Genomic DNA, 23,530 nt, shown 5'->3' with positions numbered 1-23,530 from the left:
CTGCAGTCGGGTTGATTAACAGGAGTGAAGATAAATCCTCTTTTTAATCCCTTAAAATTTAAAAGTAATCTCTGAAAAATTGTTTTGATTTACAGTACCTGAGTAAATGTACTTAGCTACTTTCCATCACTGATAAAATGAAACCACACAAACGCAGGTTTTGTTACAATACTTCCTATTATTGCACACACAGCTGACAAAGACATTGAAACCAGGATGGACATCTTTTTTTTTTTTTTACAAAAATTAAAATGGAGAAAGAAACAATGATTACATAAAAAAAGCTCTTGTGCCACAGATACAGTGAACCCACATGGAGTAAAAAAAATGCATATACATTGACAAACATTATGTATATCAAAAGGAAAATGGATAGAAAACACAAAGAGGAGAAGGTCAAATGCATTAAAAAAAAAATCTTGTAGACATTTGCACATTTTTCACATTCCCTTATTTGTTGGATCAAACGCACAGATTCCAGATCTGTAGGAGAAACCATCGTCTTTAACCGTCGCACCTCCAGCTGAGGTCGACACTCAAAACGATCAGGAGCATTTTGGCGAAGAATCCGTTGGGTTGATTTTGAGTCACAGCGCAGTAAAAAGCATCGACGGCAGCACATGATAAGATGTTTTCATTACAGAAATGTGTAAACAGCAAAGGAAGTCATCATTAACAGAATCGCTTCGGTTCCAATGACCTTTATTTATTATCACAGTCCTTTCATAGCTTTAAAGTATACAATAAGTTAAATTTGTATGGCTTCATATAGTATCTATATTATATATCCTATGATTAATAACCAAAGCACACACACACACACACACACACACACACCACACATTCATAATAATCTCCTCCCCAACTGTGTATGTGTGTGTGTGTGCCGCTCTTTAAATCTCCTCCGCTCCCTTTAAAAAAAAAAATTAAAAAAAACAAACTTTTTTCTCAGCTAAATCATTTTGTACAATAATCTACACGGGACATCAACCAGGAAAAAATGGTCAAAACAAACCGAAACATGGACAAATGTTCTGTGATCATAATTTAAAGCGATGAATTCTAAATTATCAACACGACAACAACTACTTCTCATGTGTTTCACTGATGCCTCCAGTTTGTATGTGCCATACGGTCCAAAAATCAAAGGCACCCTGTGGAGTTTATGACCACTCGTAGCACTATAGAGCATTAAAGATTTTTGTTTGGGAAAATAACGACATACAAAAAAAACCGTTTCTGTGAAACAAGATTCTGCTGTTCGCTGCACATGTAACGTTCAAAGAGACGTAACAATGCATCAACAGAGGAGAGACTGTCGAGGGGCCGCTACGACCTGCGAGGCGAGGACAGCGCGAACTTTGTCGCTCTTTATCATACTTCACCACCGATTTCCATCTTTTTCAATCAATGAAGAGCCATGAAAAAAAAAAATTTTTTCAGGAGAATTTAGTTTCTTCCATTCAAGAAACCAATTTATTTTATTCTTTTTTCAGGAGAATGTGAAACCAAGTAAATTTTTTTGTTTTGTTTGTGAACCTGAAAGATTTTTTGTTTTGTCTTGTATCTTCCCCCCCAAAATAAAATTCACTCAGTTTCATAGATGAAAATATTTTCTCCTGATTTTTTTGTTTGTTTGTTTTTGGTAGGTTTCTCACATGGATCCCTGCTGAATAAATTCAGTGTCATGGACATAAAAAAAATAATTTCAGGAGAATATTTTTTCCATTCGTGAAACCAAATGTTTTGGGTTTTTTTTTTAGGAGAATGTGAAAACAAGAGCATTTTAATTTCTCTGTGCACACTAAACATAATATACATCTCTAGTGTGTTAGCAGGTGACGTCACATAACTGTCATGTCTTTGTTTTGGTAAAAAATGTGTTATAATTTGAAACAAGATTTTAGTCGGTTTCACATATGAAAAAAAACAAGAAAAAGTCATTTCTCCTGAAAAAAAAAGAAACCTAATTTCTGAAAAACAAAAATTCACTCGGTTTCCGGCATCACATTTTTGTTTCCCCAAAAAGAACAATTCAATCAGGGTTTAAGCTTTTCATTCATTAAAAAATATGCCTGAAAATCAGATCACTCATTTTCATGCATGAAAACATTTTAATGCCCTGAAAATGACATTTCAGTCGGTTTCACAAATAAAAAAAAAACAAAACAAAAAAAAGCTTTTTGGCAAAATCCTGAAAAATATTGTTGTCCTCTAAAAAAAAATGTTTTTTCATGCATGACTTTTTTCTTTTTTCATGTATAAAACTTACATTTTAGGGATGAAAAAAACAAAGACCTTTATCGTGGCGAACTTTTTTTGTTTGTCGCGACAGGCTGAACCCTCGAGAGTCTCCAGACCAGCAAATAAACAACAATAGTCTGAAATTCTGCACAAAAAAAACGAATTTACAACAAACTCACTAAACCTCAATGATACAAGAAACTGAGTTCTGGTGAGAAACAATGAAAGTAAACTCCACAGGGCACCTCTGGGCTGATCAGAGAACAGTGATGACTCACAGATTCCTCATGTGGTGTATTAAGAGTCCCACACAGTGAAGCCATTAAGACACCAGTCTCCCTGTTTAGAAGCTCGATATGATCAGTGAGCTAACTTTACAAATTAAAACTAAAGTGTCCCTCGTGTTGCGGATCAGATCCTGGAGTGTTTCTGGACTGGTGTGTACGGGTGAATCGTGTCCCTTCGTCCTGTTGGGAGCCGTTGGGAGACAGTTCAGTGCATCCATCTGTCTGTAGATGCCTCGGGACTGACGAAGACAGCCTAGTGTGTTTGGCTGCAACCGCTAAGCTGATTTTAGAAAAAAAAAAAAGAAACAAACCCAATCAGTGTCTCATCTGATCCTCAGTGTGCGTCTGGACCCGCTGATGCCTCTTCTCCCTCTGCGGCTGCTCCACTCGGTTCTGGAAAAACGGCTTGATGAAGCTCTGTAAGATGTTGTAACTCTGTTGTTGCTCTCCGTTGTGGTTGGGCTTCTGGTGACTCTTGTGCTCAACGTGGTGGTTGTGGTGCCGGTTTTGTTGCTCATTGTTCTGGTTGTTGCGGCGCCGGAGGGTAAGTGACTTGTGGTAGGTTGCAGCTGAGGAGACGGACGGAGCAGAGTGTTAGAAACATGTTCTACAGCCTCGTGATTCAGAACCAAACTTCTTCAATAGGAGTACTCACGGCTTGTGCAGGTGACTTTGGGGACGTCCCATTGGCCGTTGGCCCGGCAGCGTATAGTGGGGGTGAATCTCTGGATGAAGCCCTGTTTACAGTGATAACGCAGCAGGGTGTTGATCTCGTAGCGAGGCTTCATGGCCCCAAAGACACGAGCGTCCTTCACCACAGGGGGCTGCCCGCATGAGACTGATGGTGGAAAACAAGAAGACTTAAGGCATTTTCTGAGAAGATAATCAAAGATATCGTAACTTCTAATCTTTAGTATGGATCAATAATGGAAGATGGAGGCTCCACACCCCCAGATTCTCTGTTTGAATTATCTCTAAGCACTCATCTGTGTGTCTCCGTGTGCGTACCTGTTCCCTTCTTGCAGGTAAAAGTCAGGTGATAGTTGCAGGGCACGTCGTTCCACTGCCCTCCCTCGTGCCAGATCATCACCACGCAGTCCTCTCCGGACTGGAAGAAGCTGTCGGGCTGGTTCGGCCTCCAGAAGTCGTATTGCTGTCGGAACGCACATTGTCGCCGTTAAGACTTTATTGCGAAACACCCAATAAACAGTCCCAATAAACGCGGACGGATTACTCAATCCCTGCGAGGACGCTCAAAACCGGGTCGCTGCTGCATCATGCTAAAAGGATTTCAAGATGCTTTTCTGCGATAAGCCTGACACTGTCAGTACTGCTCAATCGTATACATATGTGTGCATCAGCGCTGTAAAAAGCACCACCCATCCTCATGAGGAGACGCCGCTCGTGACTGGATGTAATTCACAGAAGGAGCAGACAGTGGTGCTGCTGGGACACCGACACCGCAGGCCTGAACACACTGACAGCATCCTGTCGCTGACATGCAGGAGGAAAGACACCAGAGATCTGCTTTAGTTGTTTAACCCACAAGAAAACACGTATGATGTTGCACAGGCCAAAGGGTGCGCCTCGGCTCTGAATGATAACACATTACGACTGCAGCGCCCCCCCAGTATCACATTTCAGGCCCCACTTTTCACTGCAGAGCTCAGCTCACATGCTGCAACAGCTGATCGTTCCCAGCAGACGCACAACGTGTGTGAGAATGTGTCATCGACTGTGGAGCAGAGAGTGTTTGGGTCAGGAGATGATCCGCAGAGCAGGACCCGCATCACTGACAGCACACACACAGGAAGTGATGTCATTTATGTTTCTGGTTTAATTCAACCGGAGCTGCCAGCAAAAGAGATACATGTGTAAAGAAAGAGTCTCGACTGGAATAAAAGCTAACAGGAGCTCATGTTATGTTCACAGAATTCAAAGACTATTAAAGTTAAAGGTAGAATCAGTCGGATTTTGTCCCAGCTGTTCCTGAACGCACCACAAAGACAGTTGATTGTTGAGTCTCATTCCCAGGACACATGTTGGGTTGGTAAAGCGTCCCGAGCAGCAACAAAGAGAGAAAATCAGAAACTCTCTGCAGATACGAGACACTAACACGTCTTTTCTCCACATTCCAGCCTCCCTCTCTGTCTGTTTACGGCTTCCTACGTCGTAACATCTCGCTACGTCTGCCCTGCAGGATGTGCACTGATAGACTGACAGTTTCGTGATGTTGGGAAGGCGGCGTGCAATGACGCATAATAAAAATAATCTATTGTTGTTTGTGGTGCGTTTAGGAACAGCTGGGACAAATCTTCTCCTACTTTTACTTTAACTTGAGTAAAGAGGTTCAATCCATTCTTCTACTTTTACCAGAGTCTTTTTTTTAGTGTCTGAACTTCTACTGGAGGAGAGAATGTGTGGACTTTTGCTGCCTCTGCTGAACAGAAATGTATTTTTCGCGGTGCATCTACGGACCGATCCAGCAAAACTGTCTTACCATCGGCTTGCCGTCCGTCCATCTGAAGTCTCTCTCAAACATCTTGTCGTTGAGGCCGAGCCACTGATAGTCACTGCCCAGACCTGCAGGGGGCAAAACAAAACCAGAGTGTAACTTTGAGTCTGCGCTCAGAGAAGAGAAGCACATGATCGGGATTATTTAGAAACTGAGGGGAGACAGAGTGTCGATGTGCTGATTTACAAGTTTGTGGTTTTGAACATGTGTGTGACAGCAGGAGGACTTTTGATTAATCAAACGTGTGAACCAATAAGAGGGGAGGAGAGGAAACCTCCAGGCCGGGCTGCTCTGGTGAACTGGCACGAGTCCATCTCGTCTCCGTCTGTCAGCAGAGTCTCCAATAAACCGGCAGAAAGCTCTCATGCAGCTCAGACTCTGACTGTCTATGGAAACTCTCCATTTAAACAACTTTATTTCATCTGACTGACACTCACCGCTGGATTAGATCAGAGACGGGTCTCCATCCAAACACACTGCTTTTAAAAGTGCTGCGACCTTTAAAACAGCAGCGTAGTTTTTAACAGGCAAGTTTGCTTCAAAGAAACTCACACACTTCCTTAGTTATCAGTGGAAGGCACAACAATTAGTCAGAGTTTTCAAAAAACAAGTTCTGTTTTTGCAGTAACGTGGGTCTTAGATTGGGAGAATCTGATGTTGCATCACTGGTGTTATTTGTAAATGGTTGTGAATTCCCCTGACATTTCATTTATAAAGGTCAACTGAAGTAAACATTCCCTCTGGAGAGTTGCAGTTTTGCAATTGCAGCGATTTACGCAGAAACTCAACAAATCCCTGTTCCACCTTGAGATAAACAGTCTTGCATAAAAATGTCACAACATGTTGTGAAAAGCATGAGAGAAAGCTTGAGATGTGACGTGTTTGCGTGACTTACGGTTGACGTACAGCTGCTCCTCGTGGGACAGGATGCTGGCCAGGTGGCCGCCGTGCAGCCGGCACTCCCTCTCTGCAGCGTCCCAGGTCCGACGGTGTGTGAAGTACTTGTAGCAGTGAGACTGAAACTTCTGCCAACCAAATCCACAAAGCTCCGTGTCTGTGAAGAGAGAGGGAGAAATAAACTGTTCAACAACCGCAGTCCATCCAAAGAGCAGACGTTTTCAAGTCGAGGAGAGCAGGTGTGATAGTTAAATGTATTGATTACCTTAGACAAATTAATTTTTTAATAAAATAAGACATCTACAGAGCTTGTAGAGAGGTGAGTTAATCAAATTATTGTGTGGTTTGTCACTGTGTAAGAATAGTATAACACCGTTGGTATCATGTGGCATCTGTGGTTCATCAGCATCAACAGTCTTGATGGTTGCCAGTTTGTGGAAAATAAGTATAAAATGGCCGAGAACTTCAGTATACAACCCTAATGTTAGCTAGCTAGCATTAGCAAGCTAGCGTTAGCAATGTTTATCATGGGGCAACTGATTAGTAACTCAAGTTATGAAATAGATATCGTGGAGTAAAAAGTACAATATTTCTCTCCAAAAAGGAAGAATAAAGTAGCTGAAAATGGAAGTACCTCAACATTGTACGTACAGTCAGCACAGTGTTGTATGAAGTGCCCAAAGGTCATTCTTGAGTAAAAGTAAATATATATCTTGTTAAAATATCAATTAAAAATTATTAATTAAAAAATGTTTTAAATTAATGTAAAAATGTGCTTCTTTGGCTCTCCAACATGTAATCTGCAAAGTAACTAGTAACTGCAGTTATTAAACAAATGTTTACCTCCAAAAATCAAGTGAAGTGGTATGTATGGGGAATATTTAAATGAAAGTGCCTCAACATTTGGGTACGGTACTTGAGTAAATGTACTCAGTTACATCCTGTTACATGTGTGCAGTGTTTACTTCGTAACATTATTGACTGGAACTGAGTGTGTTCTCGTGGATAAAGAGCCACAGACACAGCTGTCCTCTTCGAGCTCTTCTCTGCCAGTGGAAAGAAGACAAAAAAAGAAAGAAAAAAAAACAGATAATTGCTCTATTATTTTGCCAGAAAGCTTTTGCAGCTGTGTGGCATTGAATCAGTGGTAAAACACAGCCTCGGACTTGGTGGAGCTCTCCCTCATCTTCTGGATGGAGCTGTGTTTTGGTGGGGGGGGGTGGCCTTCTGTACTCGACTGACTCTTGCGCTGTTTTCAAAGTGCCAGAAGGAGAGTCATTTACTGAGGTGCCTGGAGACCTCACCTGACCCTCCAGGTGGCTGCACAGTGGGCTTATTAAGACGAAAGCGGGGCTGACGATAGCTAATACCCCGAAGCCTCGACAGCAACTTTCCATCACGGCTTTATTGGCGCACGCGTTATTCTGAAGCCACTGACACAAAACATCCATTGTTTACCGAGCCTGACAAAGCAGTGAACTGATTATATGGCTGAAAGTCGTTGTGTATCTAACATATTGTGTGTGTTGCACATTAACTGTACTGTGTGTGTGTTTGCGTGCTTTTTGACCTGCAGACAACTGGAGAGTTGTGAGAGTTAATGAAGTCCAACTGTGTGTTACTGAGCTCATTCAGCGAAGGGGCCCTTTATCCCCCAGCTGGACCTCAAACTCTCGGCCTCAGTCTGTCTCTGGCCCTCAACAACACAGTTTGATGGAGAAATAAACAAATCAAAGTTGTTGTTGTGCAGCTGCAGTAGGTTTCATTGTTATGGCTCCAAATCCACCGACTTGTGGGCAACGTTACGTATAAAATCAAGTTCAAAGTGTGCAGGATAAAATCTCGCCCCAGATTACGAACTGTACTATCAATTGCTGTATGTGACACATCAGACTTCTTCAGTTAAAGGTGCCAGAATCAATCATCTGCCCCTTAATAGATGATAAAGTTCACTGACAAGAATACCAACAAAAGTTTAACAATCATTGTTTTACTACGTGAGGAATAATACCCTATTAAATCTGTTACTCACGATGCATTCCCTGCTCAATCAGCCATTAGTTCACTGTTATGACTTACAATAACAACCGAACCCGACTATAAAATAATGTCCTCACGTTTCATTATCATACTTCTGCTCAGAGAATACTGGGAGAGAGAGAGAGAGAGAGAGAGATCTGAAACTCTCTGGAAGCTGGTAGATTTCATGGAAACTATTAATCCCTGGAGTCTGATTTTTCTGTGCCTGAACCTCGATTAGTTGCTGAGTAATGGCAGAAATATTGGACGAGGAGCTGGAACTAATCTGCTGAGGAGCCAACACCCAGTGCTGGAAGACAGCTGAGCAGCAGACGCTGTCATGACAGAAGACTACGCGCTTTCACTGTCCACCTGTGTTGCATGTGTGTCGCTGTGTGTGCACGAGTAGCTGCTACATATGTTGTCGGCCTCCTATAAATGTATTTTGATTTACTAGCTTGAATTGTAATTTTTATGTAGCTCTGGTTGTCATTCATAAGACAGATAAGAAGTTCGACCTAAATTAAACTGAGTAATCCAGCCCAGTTTAAAGACCGACTTCAAGTTTGACCTACTTTACTTGACGTCACCAAAGTCGTTTGCATTCCTTTTATTTTCCTGCCATGAGGCTCATTTACACTCAACATTAGATACGTACACGGATGTGGATGGAGCCCTCTGTACTTTTCACCCGTGTCCGATTCCTAGTTGGTTCGTCAGCAGGATTTCACAAAAACTACTCAACAGATTTCCACTAAACTTTGTTGGAGGAAGAGTCTCAGCCCAGAATAGACCCCGTTGACTTTTGGTGCGGATCCGGATAAAGGGACAGATCCAGGAATTATAGTATATAATGTTTTTTCAGGGACTGGCGGCTGGTATCTATGAGTGAGTGCAATTTGATGTGGATTAAAGGGGACTGTTGGGCCTCGGTGGAGGTATGCACTCTACTGAGTGGCATCTTAGTTTTCAAAATACGCTGGGCTACTTGCAAATGCCATCATTTTGCATATGAGTTGTACTATTCCATGTTTAAGGACAAAAGATATGTATCCTAGTTTGATCAAAATTTGACCACAGCAGGGTTGAAAATGGAGAAACTCCAACGGATATCATGAGAGTTGGAAGGTATGACGATGGCGGGCATCCAAAAGTAGTGGAACTGACATTTTCTATCAACTTATCCCATTTTTGCCTCTTTCTTATTACCACAAACTCCTCCGTTGTCACCAGGTTGCTGTTGTCAGAAACTCTTGACGCTGAGCTGCCTTTAGTGGATGTGTTTCTCAACATCGAGCCCAACTTAAGGGAAGATGTGGACAGTTGTGGTTAAATCACTGAGATGGACGTATCCATTTTCTTCTGTAATGGGGAAGTAAATGTACCTGAAGACCGCAGCACTATCTTGGTTTTCTACACTTTCTGTGTGACAGCTCCACTTTTTCATTACTCAGGTGCGGCTCACCTTGTTCGCAGAGCTCTCCCGCGTAGCTGGGGAGGCAGAGACAGGTGAAGGAGTTGACTCCATCCAGACAGGTGGCTCCGTTCAGACACGGGTTCGACTGGCACTCGTCGACGTCTGCAGACACACAACACAAGCCTGTGTTATTTCCTCGTCACTCATCACTGAGTTTGGGGATCAGTGATTAGGACAATGTGTACCTGTTTCACAGAGCTGCCCAGAGTACCCAGGTGCACACACGCAGATATTTTGTGCTCCTTTCTTGTAGCAGGAGCCTCCATTCTGACACACACTGGTCGTGCAAGGCAGGAGATCTGCACAAATGACACAATCTGTTAAAAATCACACCAGTAACTGGGTCATTAGTAGTGCTCAGGATCAGTAGTTCTTGTATTTCTCCTTATACTAAAGTGTTTTAGCTACCTTAGCTCGCCCGGCTAACTAGCATATGCTCCCAAAACCAAAGTTATTATTAGCTAACAATATGTGGGGCTACAGGTTATGTTTCGTCATAAGGCTAACGATAGCTTCTGCTCTGTGTTGTTTATGAGGAGTTTAGTTTGCAGTGTTCAGACAGGGAGAAGGGAGGTTAACCACCAAAAATAAGCTGCTGTTATGTTTACACCACTGCAACAACAAGCCACTAACAGTGAGGATGATGTACCTCTGACATTCACAGTGCTGGCCTCCACAGAATAAGCTGATTCAGTGCCGCTCTCTGGCTGCTGCGTCGCCGGGGTCTGTTCTGGCATCTGAGGGCGAGACTCCAGCAGCGGTGCGACTACCTCTTTGTCATAGACCTCAGAATCATCCTCTGGTAGAAGGGTGGCAGCGGGGTCAGGGATCAGAGCCCACTGGGGGACGGAGTGCGGGCTCTGGTCGAAAGTGTACAAGGGCGAAGTCGTGGAAAGCGTCGACTGGCTTATGAACTGCGTGGAGGATGTGGTGGGCTGCTCCGTCTGGCTTACAAACTGCTTTGAGGTTTTGGTGGACTGCTCCGTCTGAAGTCTGTAAAGCTCCGTGGTTGGTGGGGTGTGGTCTTCAGTGGTTGTAGCTGCAGGTTTGGTGGTAACAGCGGGATGTTTCCTACCATCTGTGACAGCAAGGGAGGGGTGTGTGGGGTATGTTGGTGTGGTAGGTTCTGAGGTTATGTCCTTGGTGTCTGCGCTGAGTGTGGTTTGGCCTCCAAAAGCCAGAACTGGCACATCTGGTAAAACAGTAACGATGACCTCTCTAGGAAGGTCATCCAGACCACCCTGTTCCCCCGAGCCTTCCCCAGAGCCCTCCCCGGAGCCGGACAGCTGCTCTGCACCTGAGCCTCCATCCTCGTCCTTCGTCTCTGGTGGGTAAGCATCTTGTCCTGAGGCCTCATCTTCTCCAGAGGCAGACCCTTCCGAGTCTTCCGTCTGAGTCTGTGGGGTGGTTTCATGTGACTGTGTTTTTGGGATTGAAGTCGGAGGCTCCGTCCATCCGATTTCTGTCTCATCTGTAATGACACCAGACTGACTGCCTGTGGCCAGGGTGGGAAGAGTGTCGCTTGCAGAGCCCTCCTGTACAGCACCTGCATCGTCATCAGTTAAACTGTTTGAAGAGCCCTCCATGTCCTCGTAGGTGTTGACTCCCTCAGTGACCGTCGTAAAGTTACCAGGGAGAGCTGGGCCCGATGGTGTTGTTGATGAGACAGGGAGTGGGGTCATGGTGGTGGTGCTTGTTGCCATCTGATCTCCTGATTCTTGCGTTTTGATGCCATCAAATTCAGTGAAAACATCAGGGAACGTGTCGGCATCAACTTCCGAGTCTGTTAATACATCTGGGTATGTGTATGGGTGAGTGGTTGCATCACTTGTTTCTTCTGTAGGTGTCTCCTCAGTGTGGATTTCTATGGCGGCGTAGTCAAAGGGAGTCGCGGTCTCCACCTCCGTCTCTTCTTCTACCTCCACCTCACCCACCTGAACGGGAGTGGCCGTCTCAAACTGATCTCCTCTTGCTTCCTCTGGCAGCTCTGGCTCAAATGTCACCTGAAAGGACCCCAAAAGTCTAAGTGAATAATCAGCCAGGTGTCGTTTAAAGGGCTTGGTTTACCATCATCATGTTATTTACTGTAAACACTCATGTACGGTACCTCATGTTTTCCATTGACAAAGCTGACGGTAGGTGGCAGGTTGAGGGGCGAAGCTTCCAGAGAATCAGCGTCTCCACTGCCCAGAACAGCTTCGCTGGTAATGTGCGAGAAGTCGGTGATCTGGGGGAAGTTGGAATTAGAGATGCCGTCCCCAGGTTTGTTCAAGAGGTCCAGGATACGGCTAACTAGAGACAAACAGAAATAGATACAGAGGTCAAGTACAATTTGTTCATTCCTCCGTTAAGGCACCTTCACAACATTTTGCTAAACATTTTGAGAACCAGAGTCTCTGGTGAGTGCTGAGCTTAGTGAGAGCTGACTGGAAATCAAACTGACATAAACACACAAACACCCTCAGTGCTTTATGTTGCTCGGTAGCATGCGGCTAACGTAGAGCTAATTAATGTCGCTGTTTGGGGTGAATAAACACCAGTGACCCTGTGGTCAAACGGGCTTTTCTGCTCTTTAACACACAATTTAACCACCTCATTGATGATCAAAATCTACCTGAAGGAACTCAAATGTTCACAGACAAGCTGATATTTGAAATCTTTAAGTTACATTAAGTCTTGTTTGCAGATTTCGTCTCTCACTCTGTGAATCCTTACTAGGTGTTACAGCGACAGGCAACCATTGACAAAACCTGCAAGTTTCTCTAAACTTTAAGAACAACTCTACCTTCTTGGTTTAGTTTCTCGGTTGTTGTATTTCAGTTTCTCAGAGCTGCTTGTGTCTGATGTTTATTAAAACAAGCCAAAGTTTGTATCTGGATGGTTAACAGTCAGCTTATAATTAAGGTCAGTCGACGCCAGGGGCTGCAGTCTAACAAAGCACTCCTGTGTCTGTTCATTAAGACTTTATGGTACACATGGAAGCTATATGGTGGGAACTTGAGTAAGAATGTGCACGACGTGACGTAAACACAGACCTGAGACGCTCGCTGTGACCGGACCGGGAGCTCGTCTTTGAACTGGACAAATCCAATTAACCTACGTTAGCCACAACATGCCGCCCAGAGTCAAAAAAAACCCTCTGTGTGACTCAGAACTTCATACCGCATCAAACAGGAAGTTTTCATTAAAACACTCAATGCTTCAATTTCGCTAATTTCCTCAAGAAGTGGAAACAGTGAGTCCTGTGGGCCTCACACAAACCAGAGCCTGCTGTAGGTGATGATGTATTACCTCTGCAACAGAATACGCCTTCAACATTTCAATAATAAACACAACCGCTGGAAGATGGCACACCGCTTGGCTGGGAGGCGGGTAACAAACATGCAAGGACTGAAATTTGAGTGAGGTTACGGGGGGGATGTGTGAGTGGCCCCTGCACCAACCCTCACTCTCATATTTGTTGATTCTGAGGCCAGAGGCAAACCCAAGCATCAGGCCTGCCTCATGCCTTCATCTCACACTTTACCTCAATGACAACGTTGGCCTAATGACTAAAGTAGATTCTCACAATTCCTCAATGAAGAAAAATCAATCAAGCAGAAATCTGAAAGCCGAATTATGTTGTAAGAAGAGGCTGAACATTACTGACATGGTGAAACATTATGGACGTAAACACGTGTTTAAGTTCTAAGTTAGGCGTCATCTTGAGTTTTGGTGAGGTCGGCTGACTGTTAGCTGAGATAATGAAAGTAAATTCATCTTTATATTCTAATAATGGATCATAATAAATAGCTTTTGAAAGTAGGAAGTATCACACAGTTGGAAAAAAAGGTAGAATACGTGGAAATAAAACAGATTTGGTGCATCGTTAATCATTTCATGATCGCATATTAGGAATCAGAATTGGAACTGAATCTTGTGGAGCTGAGAGATTCCAACCAGGTTTATGCAGGAGAAGATAAACAAAAACATAGATAATCTAGAATATGATCATTATCAAAACATCCGAAGCAGACATCCGAACAGAACGTTTTGACTGGAACCAAGAAATTTTAAGCAGACGTTCAGCTTTGTCGCCTCCCCGAGACCTCGTGCCTGGCCAGCCTGTTCAGTAAACCCTCCACGGTGGAAGTACAACTGATTCTGAGTAATTTCGGGGGAAAGAAAGAGATTTGAAGAGATTGTTGGAGACGTTGTTAGTTACGGCAAGTCAGGAAGCTCCCTCGAGGAAAAGACAACAAGGGGTTGACAATTTGTGGTTTGATGGAATACTTAAACGCCACAGCTAGTCGGAGCGGAGGAGGATAATCGCTCCATCGGACCACCAGCGGGTCTTTAAGTGACGTGTGAGAAAAAGGAAGGTGAAGGGAAACACTCATTCGCTTGAATGTATTTGATTATTCACAAGGCTCTGCTGCTTTCCCACCGGAGACACTGTGATGTGTTTACAATATGTTTAGCAGAGATGACTGACTTCATAACTTTCCACATCTGGCTCTGCACACAGTATGTGTGTGTGTGTGTGTGTGAGAGTCTGTCAGCATGCACATACAAAGGTAGCGAGCCGTTAGATGTTTCCTGTGTAGACAACAAATAGATAGCGTCACGTCAAGTTTTGTATGTTGTGGAGTGTTAGGAAACATTTTGTTCTTATTTCTACATTCACAATCTTTTAGTTCACTAAAGCTTTGTGTTTTCATTTAGTAGAATCTGTTATTAATATGATGTTGTTTTTGGCTTAGGTTGTAGAGATTTCAGGAATATGAAGCATTTGACGGAATGATATCACAATAATGAAAAACACTAAATGAATATTATTAATGTCACAGAAGTCCTGACAGCTCGTTTAAGGACACAGGTTCTGAATATATAGCACGTTTAACTCACCTGAGTCATTTTGCTCGTGCACGTTGACGATGATCAGATGGAAAGGTGGTTTGGCTGATGACTCCCTGTCTCCAGGGACGGCCAGCGATTGGTCGACGTTGAACGTCAGTGCGGTTCCAGGTGTGACGTCCTCTTTAAAGACAACAGCGGGTTGTTGCCTCGCCTCTTCGGTCCCAGATGGAAGACCTGGTTCTGGGGTGGGAATTGCTGGAATGACCACCAGTGGAGAGACCGGTAGAAGCTGCGGTGGTCTCGGTGTGGTTTCCACCCACACCTGAGTTGGGCTCACCACTGCTCCCACCTCAGCCCCACTAGAGCTGTCACCGCTGTTGCCTCCATCCCCGCTGCTCTCACCTCGGCCCGACCCCGCCTGGCCTCCGTCCTCTCCCCCGTGGGAGATGTCAAGGTGTGCGGGCTGCGAGCGGGTGGTGGGTAAAGGAGGGAACTGCATGGGGTTCAGAGCGTCTCCCCTAACCGGCACCGACTCTAACCTGTGTGAGTTATCAAAATTTCCAACGTCATAGTCGTCGAACATGGGCGTCGGGGTCGCAGCGGCTGTGGTGTGGTCCGTCTCTGTGTGGGGGGCTCCAGGTTGGTCTGGTGAGGCTGTGTGTGGTCTCTCTGTTTGTGAATGTGTGACAGAAGCCGGTGCTCTTGCTTGAATTTCAGCTCTTTCGGGGTCTACGAGTGGTTCGGGAGTGGATGTGTGGCTGTCAGGTTTGACCTCAGGTGGGGTCGTCGGTGGACTCGTGGTAGTTGGATCTGGTAGTTTGGCTGTAAGACGGGGGAACAGAAAAGAGGAGATTGTGTTTGCAGTTAGTTTCACGCTGGACACTGTTTTCCCTCAGTTGCAGTAGCGTGATGTTGGTGGATGATGTTGTCAGAGCAACGCCAACTATATCAGGTAGGTATCAGGTAAACAACTTTCTTGCTTGTGTTCACATCTTTGTTTAGTGTTTATCAGCGATAAAAAACATCTAAGGCTGATGGCGATATCTTTAGTTTTGGCACTATTAAGCAACAAACCTCATCTTCATATCATTTAGAGTCATTAGAGCCTGAAATATCTGTCAAGTTCTGGATCTAAGAAAGAAGTAGAGAATCAGCCTCAAATACTGTGGCACGCTTTAAAAAAAATGGAACACAGGAAAGTTTACGTAATTTGTCATTAATTGGGACCTGTGTCCAGTCAAGTCCAGCTCACGTCACTTGTATCCAAGAAGAGATGTTTACAGAGTCAACCAGTATTGTCATGACTCACTGACAAAACAAAACCGCTTTATCTGGAAGATGCCGATCAAGCAGCCGTTAGCTCGCGTCGGGCTATAAAAGGACATGTAGCAGCTTTAGTTTTTGAAACATGAGGTCACCTGTTAAAAATAAAACAGGTCAGGCCTGCAGAGTGCCGGACAGTGGAGTCAGAATAACAACGGTCACCGACGAAGGGGCCGAATGTGCCGAGAATAGCCTTGTTTTTAAGGGAAAGAACACTTTTACCAGCTCGCTAACAGACTCCAGTTTCCTACTTGAGTCGCTCTCACGGTGAGAACCAAACCACACTTTTCTCTCCCTCTCCAAACATATTTACAATTGTGAACAGACCATGAGGCTTTTGTTTGCGAAAGCCCTCTTCAGAATGGCTCATGATGCTCGCAGAGATTTATATCTCGTTATGATGGAATATGTACCATATGAGCAAAGACAGGAAATAGGACTCCCAGACACACGCACACAATGCCGTCCTTTGTGTAGGTCTGAGTGCTGACTTCATATAGTTAGTGTCCTGGGAGCGAGCAGCGGGCTTTGAACGTCACTGACATAATGCTTCAATAAACGCTACGTAATGGACTCCCCTCCATCCCACCCTGCTGCCTGTCAGGGCCACGTATGGACGGACGGGAACGGCGGGTGGGGCGACCAAGGTGGGGTTCCCCCTTTCTTCCCTGTCTCCATCTTAATTTACCCTCCTCTTCCTCGTGCACATAAGTACCCAGTGTCAGGAAGTACATTTACTGAAGTATTACATACCAACTTTACTGGAGTATTTACATTTTCTGCTACTTTATATTCAGTGATGGACTGTAACTGAGTATATTAGCTCAAAGACTGTACTTAAGTACTATTTTGAAGTACTTTACTCATATATTTCCAGTTACCGCCACTTTATACCTCCACTTCCCAATAATTTGAAGCAAGTTTTTAAGATTTTTTACCCCACTTACATATATATCGTATGGATGTATTTCACGCTGGAAAATGATATTTCAGCATAATATCTTCACTTTTACTCGAGTACGACTGGTCACAGTGATATGATAATGAGACAAACAGACACTGATATCAGTCAGCGGAGACTTATGTACTTGTGTACTTTTACTTGTGTAACTGATCAGAGTACTTCTTCCGCCACATCACATTCTACAGGTGTTTACTGCCTGCGGTCTCTGTGGATTTAGCTGTGGTCCAGTCTGGACTTTTCACTCTGTGAAGGAGACCCTGGCTGCGTTTTCAGCCCCGCCCAGATATGATGTCATGTGTTCTGGCGAGCTGCTGTCATCTGTTTTTTTTTGGAGGAGGGGGGCTGGGGTCCGTCCTCGTACCGTCACTTTTACTTTTACATTGACTTCTCTCTCCTGCTGCTCTGCCATCTCTCTTAAAGCTTGGCAGGACACATTACGCAGCTTCCAGGACCAGAAAGTACCTTCACGCTGCCAAAACATGTGACTGTTCGCAATTATATCATCTGTAAAGCGCCATACTCGAAGTGTGTATTTGGGTCCTGTGCTGCGTACCTGCCTCACACTGCACCGACTAACCTAACCTCTCATTTGAAGTGTGTTTTCATGATGATGTTACTTATGGACGGACTCGTCTGCACTCCCACCTTCTCCTCCCTCTGTCTGCCTGTCGGTCTGTGTTTGGGCAGGGTCCAGCTGTGAAGCATTAGGGACCTGTCCCCTTTCTGCTGTATCTATGTTAGAGTGCATGAGTTGGGTTTTCCCCTCATAAAACGACGTGCCTCACCGTAAACAGGCCAGTGGGAGTTTATTCCTCTCTTGTTAGGGTTTGAGTGCTGTTTGTTCTTCGTCATCACTCTCTGCAGCCACATCTATACGCTCCCGCTGCTTATAAACGGCTGCAGTTTGCGGTGTGTTTGTGTTGCATCACACCTCGGTGTTTACGTAGCTCATTACAGCTTTCTTGTGCCTGTCAAGAGGCGAACGTGTTGTGTTTGAACATTTGTTGGAGATTCGGCCAGGAGCTTAAAAAGAAAGGTGCAGAATTGAGCACTGGGAGGGAGGAAACCACTGAATCACACCTGATGATGGAGGCGGAACTGACAGCAGTCGTATCTGTGTGTGCGTTTCAGTCTCACCTTTGAAGCAGAAGACTCCGAATTCCTCCGTGGGGTCGGGGAAGCCGGTCTGGTTTTCAAACTTGTAGAGCGTGCGGACCCCCAGCAGGCCACCTCCACACTGAGGCCTGGGGACGGTGGTGGGGTAGCGGACGCTGCCGTCGGACAGCCAGCTGTAGTCGCAGCGGTCTAACCCCGCCCTCCAGGCTGCGTACAGGTGACCGGGCGACGCCATGACAGTGTCGTGTTTCTCGCACTCCTCTCTCGCCTGCTGGAAGGTGAGTTTATCCTTGAGAGAAGGCGGATAGAAGACCTCGCCTTCAGACAGAGGAAATACAAGGATTAGTACCTCGCAGTGTTGTAAGGTCGTATTTTGAGTAAAAGTAAAGATGTTGTTGTAAAGGGCAACATGTTGGGATGCTGCATGAAAGCTATGAGTTTATACTGATGCACCTAAAAAAATCATGATTAGTTTCTAAAGTTGCTGGAAGAGCCAGATTCTCTATGCTAAGCTAAGCTAAGCTAAGCTAAGCTAACCTCCTCCTGATTCCAGCTGTGAACCTAAAACCAAAACACACACAAACACTTGATGATCCTTTAAATGCAGTGGCATGTACCGTTTAGTTTATCCACGTAGCAGTAGACGTCGTACTTCTCCGTGGGGTCACGGATGCCGTATGTTCTCACTCCTGGTCTGCTCATCAGATCACCTGTGCAGCCCGGACGGGGCACCGTGATTGGATACCTGAACAAAACAATAAAAGGTAGTAGAAAAGAAATTAACTACAAAAGATCTCTGGTTCATTTCCGCCAAAATCTGAGCCCTTAAAAACGTATTTTCTTTTAACACACACACACACACCTGACCGACTGGTCGGCGAGCCAGCCGGCGTCACACTGGTTGAGTCCGTCCTCAAAAGCGGCCTTGAGCTGTTCGGGTGTAGCGATGGTGGCGCCTGCGAGCCTACAAGCCTCCACAGCTCCAGGAAAGTCCAGAGTATAGCGGCTGGTGTTCGATCTGTAGTGGAAGACCACACCTGCAGAGAGAGAAAAAAAACAGAAAGCATCAGGGAGAGTAGCTCAAATATGGAGTTGGGAAGTGTTACCCACAATGCAACTTAGCCACTGAGTGACATCACTGGAGGCAGTTTATCAGATTACATGCAGCTTCTTCTGGAACATGATTTTGGGCACGGTGGAGGAAGAAACATGGGTGAAATGTGATCCTGGAGACATGTTGTACCTGGATCTCCTGTCAGCGTTATTAGGCTCAAGATTTAATCGAGTGTCTCCAGCGATAGACGACCCCGATCATTACACGACAGTACAGAGAAACACAAGCCAGCCAGCTCTTTCAGCTGTCATCCACGGACTATATGTAGCTGTTGTCTCGTGTCATTAGGTCCTTTATTTTTGAGCTGGATGGGAGGATTATTTCTGTTCTGTGAGGGGAAACCCTGGCAGAGCCGCAGGAGGATGTGAATAGCCGAGCGGGGCTTGTTAAATGGAGAGTTGTGTGTCACTCATAGGGAGCGTCTTTGTGCTGAGACGCTCGACAAAGAATCCTGTTCAGTATTAATGTGGAATCTGTGTAAATGTCTGGGAGCGACGGTTGGCTCTGTTGTCAGATATTCTTCCTCGCGGCTCTCTGGGGTTTCCACTGGATGAACTCAGACAGCCGAACCTTGGAAATCCCTGATACTCACTGCGACTCCAACATAAAAAGTAACTGTGACTTTTATACACAAACTTTATAACGCTCAGTTAAATCGCTCATCGCGTGTCTTCAACCTCCACAGTCTCTTTGAATCTTATTTTAGCATCTTTCAGCTCTTTGTTTTGGTGCCATGGCTCACAACTTCACAGTCTCATCAGCGTCTTTTCTTCAGTAGCACAACAGCTGAGAGAGAGTGAATACTGGATTTTATTCAACAGGGGGAAACAAACATTACTACAAATAAATGATCATGTTGTGCCATATCTGCACAACGGGTCCACATCATGTAGATTTACACGGTCCAAGTTCAAAAATAGAGAATAACTTGAAAATTGATGTTTTTCTGAGGCAAAATCCACTCCACATGGTAAAAAGAATTACATTTAGTGATCGAGTAACAACATTAAACTCTTTATTTCTAGCTTTTCTCTATAAAATAGTTTTTAAAAAAAGGATTTCGGTGGAAAAACAGCCTAAAAAAAGAGCAAAACTACATAAACTTGCATAATTTCAATACATTCTTTCAACATTAAACCTGCAAATGTTCTTTGTTATTTTTTGGGCCACTTGGGGGCAGTGTGACGAGCGGAAAAAAACTAAATTTAACCCCCTATTTAGTCGTTAAGGCAGATACAGAGCAACACAATCATTTATTTGGAGTCGTGCTCATGTCAGATAATGAATGTTAGTCCAATCATTCACTCTGTTTGATCTTTTTAGCTTGTTTTTGGTCTCCACCAACTCCTGAGGGGAAACATCCATCTCTTTAGCTGCTAAATGTCGCGCTATGTTCACCAGCTAGTCTCCAACGGTTCTGCTGACTGTTCAGTTGAGCACAGAGGCTTTTTTCTCCGGCTTTCACTTTGAAAAAAACGACTCTATGAGAGCGGAGACAGTGAACAGAAACATTAAAGTCGTCGCAGTTAAAATCAAAACAACGCGCTGAAAGACGCTAAAGAGTTTCTGTAGCGCTGTAGTGGATACAGTTAATAAATACAGTTTGTAATTAAAACACTGACCGCTGCAGCGGCTTTAAAGGAAATAACCTGTTTACGAGTGAATTCTTAGGATGGCAGCAGTGACGCCGCTGCCAGCTCCACACATCTGGATTCAGTCACTGAGCGTCTGCAGACTCTCGATATTAACTGTTAATTCGAACCCATAAAAGTGAAGAATTGGCAGTGAGCGTGTTTGTTTTACTCACCGGTGACGTTGAGGCTGACGGTGTCCTGGGAATCCTCCATCCCGTGCATGACCTCACAGCGGTAGAGCCCCGCGTCGCTCGCCCTCAGCCGCACCATGATCAGAGAGGCGTCCCCGACCGACAGCGGGTGGCTCGGCACCGACACCCTGCTCGAGTACTCCGGCCCCACCTTGACCAACCCTCGCTGGGCCACCAGCACCACCTTCTCCCCATCTTTCTCCAGCTTGGTCCACTTGATCCTCAGATCCTCATCGGGCCTCGGGAGGGTGTGACCGGGGAGGAGGGGTGCGGGTGTAGCAGCTGGCGTGGTGTGCGAAGGAGAAAGGGGCGTTATGGTGAAGTGGCAGGGCAGCACCACCCGGCCTGCCAGCGAGCCGGTCGCAGGAGAGTTCTTCTCCATCTTCATCGAGGGCGGTGATGCTGGAAAAAACAGGAAGCTGCATGAATGTGTGTGTGTGTGTGTGTCAGCAACTTTAAGGCCTGAGGCAGATACGTGACTGTGTTGGAGTTGGAGGAAAGTTGCCAGGCCAAACTTTTCAGTCGACGGAATAAATGTGTAGTTGCCAAACAAACTGGTGCATCGAGCAGCTTTAATTTTAAGAGATGATTCATTTTTCAGAATCGTGATCGTGGAGGAAGGACGGAGCAACTGGCCTCCACACACCGATTACTGCTGCAAAGATGCAGGAAGCTGAACATTTGTGTGTGTGTGTGTGTGTGTGTAACCAGCGTTTACTGGAAAGCATGCGCTCAGACTTGTCATGTGTTGGAGTAAAAGTCACTTTCCACCCTGTCAGAGTTGGACCTGCAGGCTGACTCTTGAGCACCCGCGTCTACGTCAGGCGGTGACGGTTTGTTTTTTTCAGGTGCTGGACGTCGACTCACCTGGCTGAGGACGAGCAGAACACACACACACCAGGCAGAGCAGGTGTGTGAGGACGTGTGGGATCATCTCAACACAATCTGGAGAAGAAAAAAAATATCAAAAGGCTGAGAAAGTGTCATGTTGTCCTGATTACATCATCAGACCTCAAGTTTCCACATCACACTCGACTCGCTGTGTCGCATACCGGAGCCCGATTGGCTCAAAACTAGTTGTGATGTCATAAATCCTGCAGATGGAATCCAGTTGTTCAACTGAGAAACTACAGAGGCCCATTTAAATATATAATATCCCAAATATCCCCAGGGTGAGTCATGATTATCATATAAACATTGACTTTTCACTTTTTTTGTCTTATATTTTTGACTTTTATCACATTATCATGACTTTTATCTCAAAATACTCACTTTCTTTTTCATCATTTTGAATTTTTAATGAATAATAATGACTTTTATCTCAAAATGTGACTTTTATTTCTCAGAACTTAGATTTTTTTGAATATTATAATGATGATTTTTAGCTCAGAATTTCAACTTTACATTGCATTATTGAGACTTTTATCTCAAAACATTTACTTTTTCACAATTTTGACTTTTATCTCAAAGTTTGACATTTGATTTTCATCTCATAGTGTTTTCTTTATCTTATAATAATGACTTTTCCCTTCTAATTTTAGCATCTTTATCTCTATAAATTATGACTTTCTATCCTATAATCATGAATTTTATCATGTGATTTTTATTTCATAGTTCTGAATTTAACCTCATAATGATGACCCTCCTTGGGAATACACACACACACACACACACACACACACACACACACACACACACACACACACATATATATATATATATATATTTCTTATTGTATAAAGCTTCGTTTTCATCTAATTTTAATCTCTAACTGGCAGAATTGGACTTCCGTACTTTTCTCCTTTAGCAGATGAATGAAAACAAATTGCACAGATCAAACACCACAGTGAAGGACTTTAAAGTGATTTAACTTAAAGATAATTAAATATAAGTTAAAACAAATGGCTTGTTTTACAGTGAACAAATCGTCACATTAAAATAAGCAGGAGCCAGAAATGTTTGATTGACACATGGCCAGTTGTTGGAGCTGCAGATGTTGAGTCCACCACTGGAAGAGGAGGTTTAATTCATATATATTAATCAACATATGACATCATCTCATTAAGAGGCTTTGCATAGAAATGTCTACATTTCTATGCACTCATCCCAAAAATGTGACCCGTGAAAGTTTATTCTGATTCATATATTTCATGCTCAAACAGCAAAAGGCTTCTAAGTTGAGAATAATTTAAGAATCACTGTTGATTTAATTATTTTAAAGATGCTAAACTGGAGTGTGGTTCTGGGACAGATGTGTGACCACAGCTGTATCAGGACCGGATCACAGCAGCTGTGGTGATAAAAAGCTTATCAAGTGATCAGGGTGGTTAGAAGCTGTTAGTAGATGCTAATGGACCGAACTGGTCCCGAGTGTCAGTTTCTATCAATGAGCCTGATATCATGAAGTGTTATCAGTGTGGGAACATTCCTGCCCACCACCCCAAAACAAACAAAACCCTAAGAAAAGAAAATCCTCCAGATGCAGAAAGGACGAGAAACATGCGTCCAGCATCAAATCACAGACATAAAGGAGTCTTGTGCAGGAAACTCAGCAAATAAATTAGTTTAAAGAAACAATTATCTTACCTTATAAAACGTAGAAAGAGAAAAAAAAAAGTCCAGAAAAGGTCCAGTTGTGTCAGTTTATCACTTGTAACTCTTCCAGCAGAAGTCCTCCGCGTCGCTCCTTCCAGCGGTGCGGCAGATGTGCGCTGCTGCTGCTGCTGCTGCTGCTGCTCGGACCTCTTCCACCTCTCAGCACTGGCTGCAAGTTCAAATCCACTTTACACCCGCTATTATCCAGACATTATGAAGAGGAGGGGCGCACATGTCCGTACAACCCCCCCATCCCCACCTCCACCACCACCACCCGATAATACACCGCCCAGTGCGGGGAGAGAGGGAGGGAGG

At 44.4% G+C, this 23,530-nt stretch overlaps 1 protein-coding gene across 1 annotated transcript; it reads right to left on the bottom strand.

Moving 5' to 3' along the window:
• Positions 1-220: 220 nt before the first annotated feature.
• On the bottom strand, positions 221-23,407 carry LOC119029985 (versican core protein-like). Its single transcript, XM_037117270.1, has 16 exons — positions 23,207-23,407; positions 21,488-21,565; positions 20,603-21,022; positions 18,544-18,718; positions 18,299-18,426; positions 17,703-17,999; positions 14,327-15,100; positions 11,547-11,731; positions 10,089-11,442; positions 9,625-9,738; positions 9,428-9,541; positions 5,942-6,100; positions 5,032-5,114; positions 3,540-3,684; positions 3,187-3,369; positions 221-3,100 (listed from the first exon to the last, which is right to left on the bottom strand). Exons 2-16 carry the CDS (start codon positions 21,552-21,554, stop codon positions 2,847-2,849), a joined length of 4,452 nt encoding a protein of 1,483 aa, XP_036973165.1. The 5' UTR covers positions 21,555-21,565; positions 23,207-23,407; the 3' UTR covers positions 221-2,846.
• Positions 23,408-23,530: the final 123 nt, after the last annotated feature.

Source organism: Acanthopagrus latus, chromosome 12 (assembly GCF_904848185.1).
Source record: "Acanthopagrus latus isolate v.2019 chromosome 12, fAcaLat1.1, whole genome shotgun sequence".
Taxonomy (NCBI): Eukaryota; Metazoa; Chordata; class Actinopteri; order Spariformes; family Sparidae; genus Acanthopagrus; species Acanthopagrus latus.
This window is presented reverse-complemented; position numbering and strand designations above follow the sequence as displayed.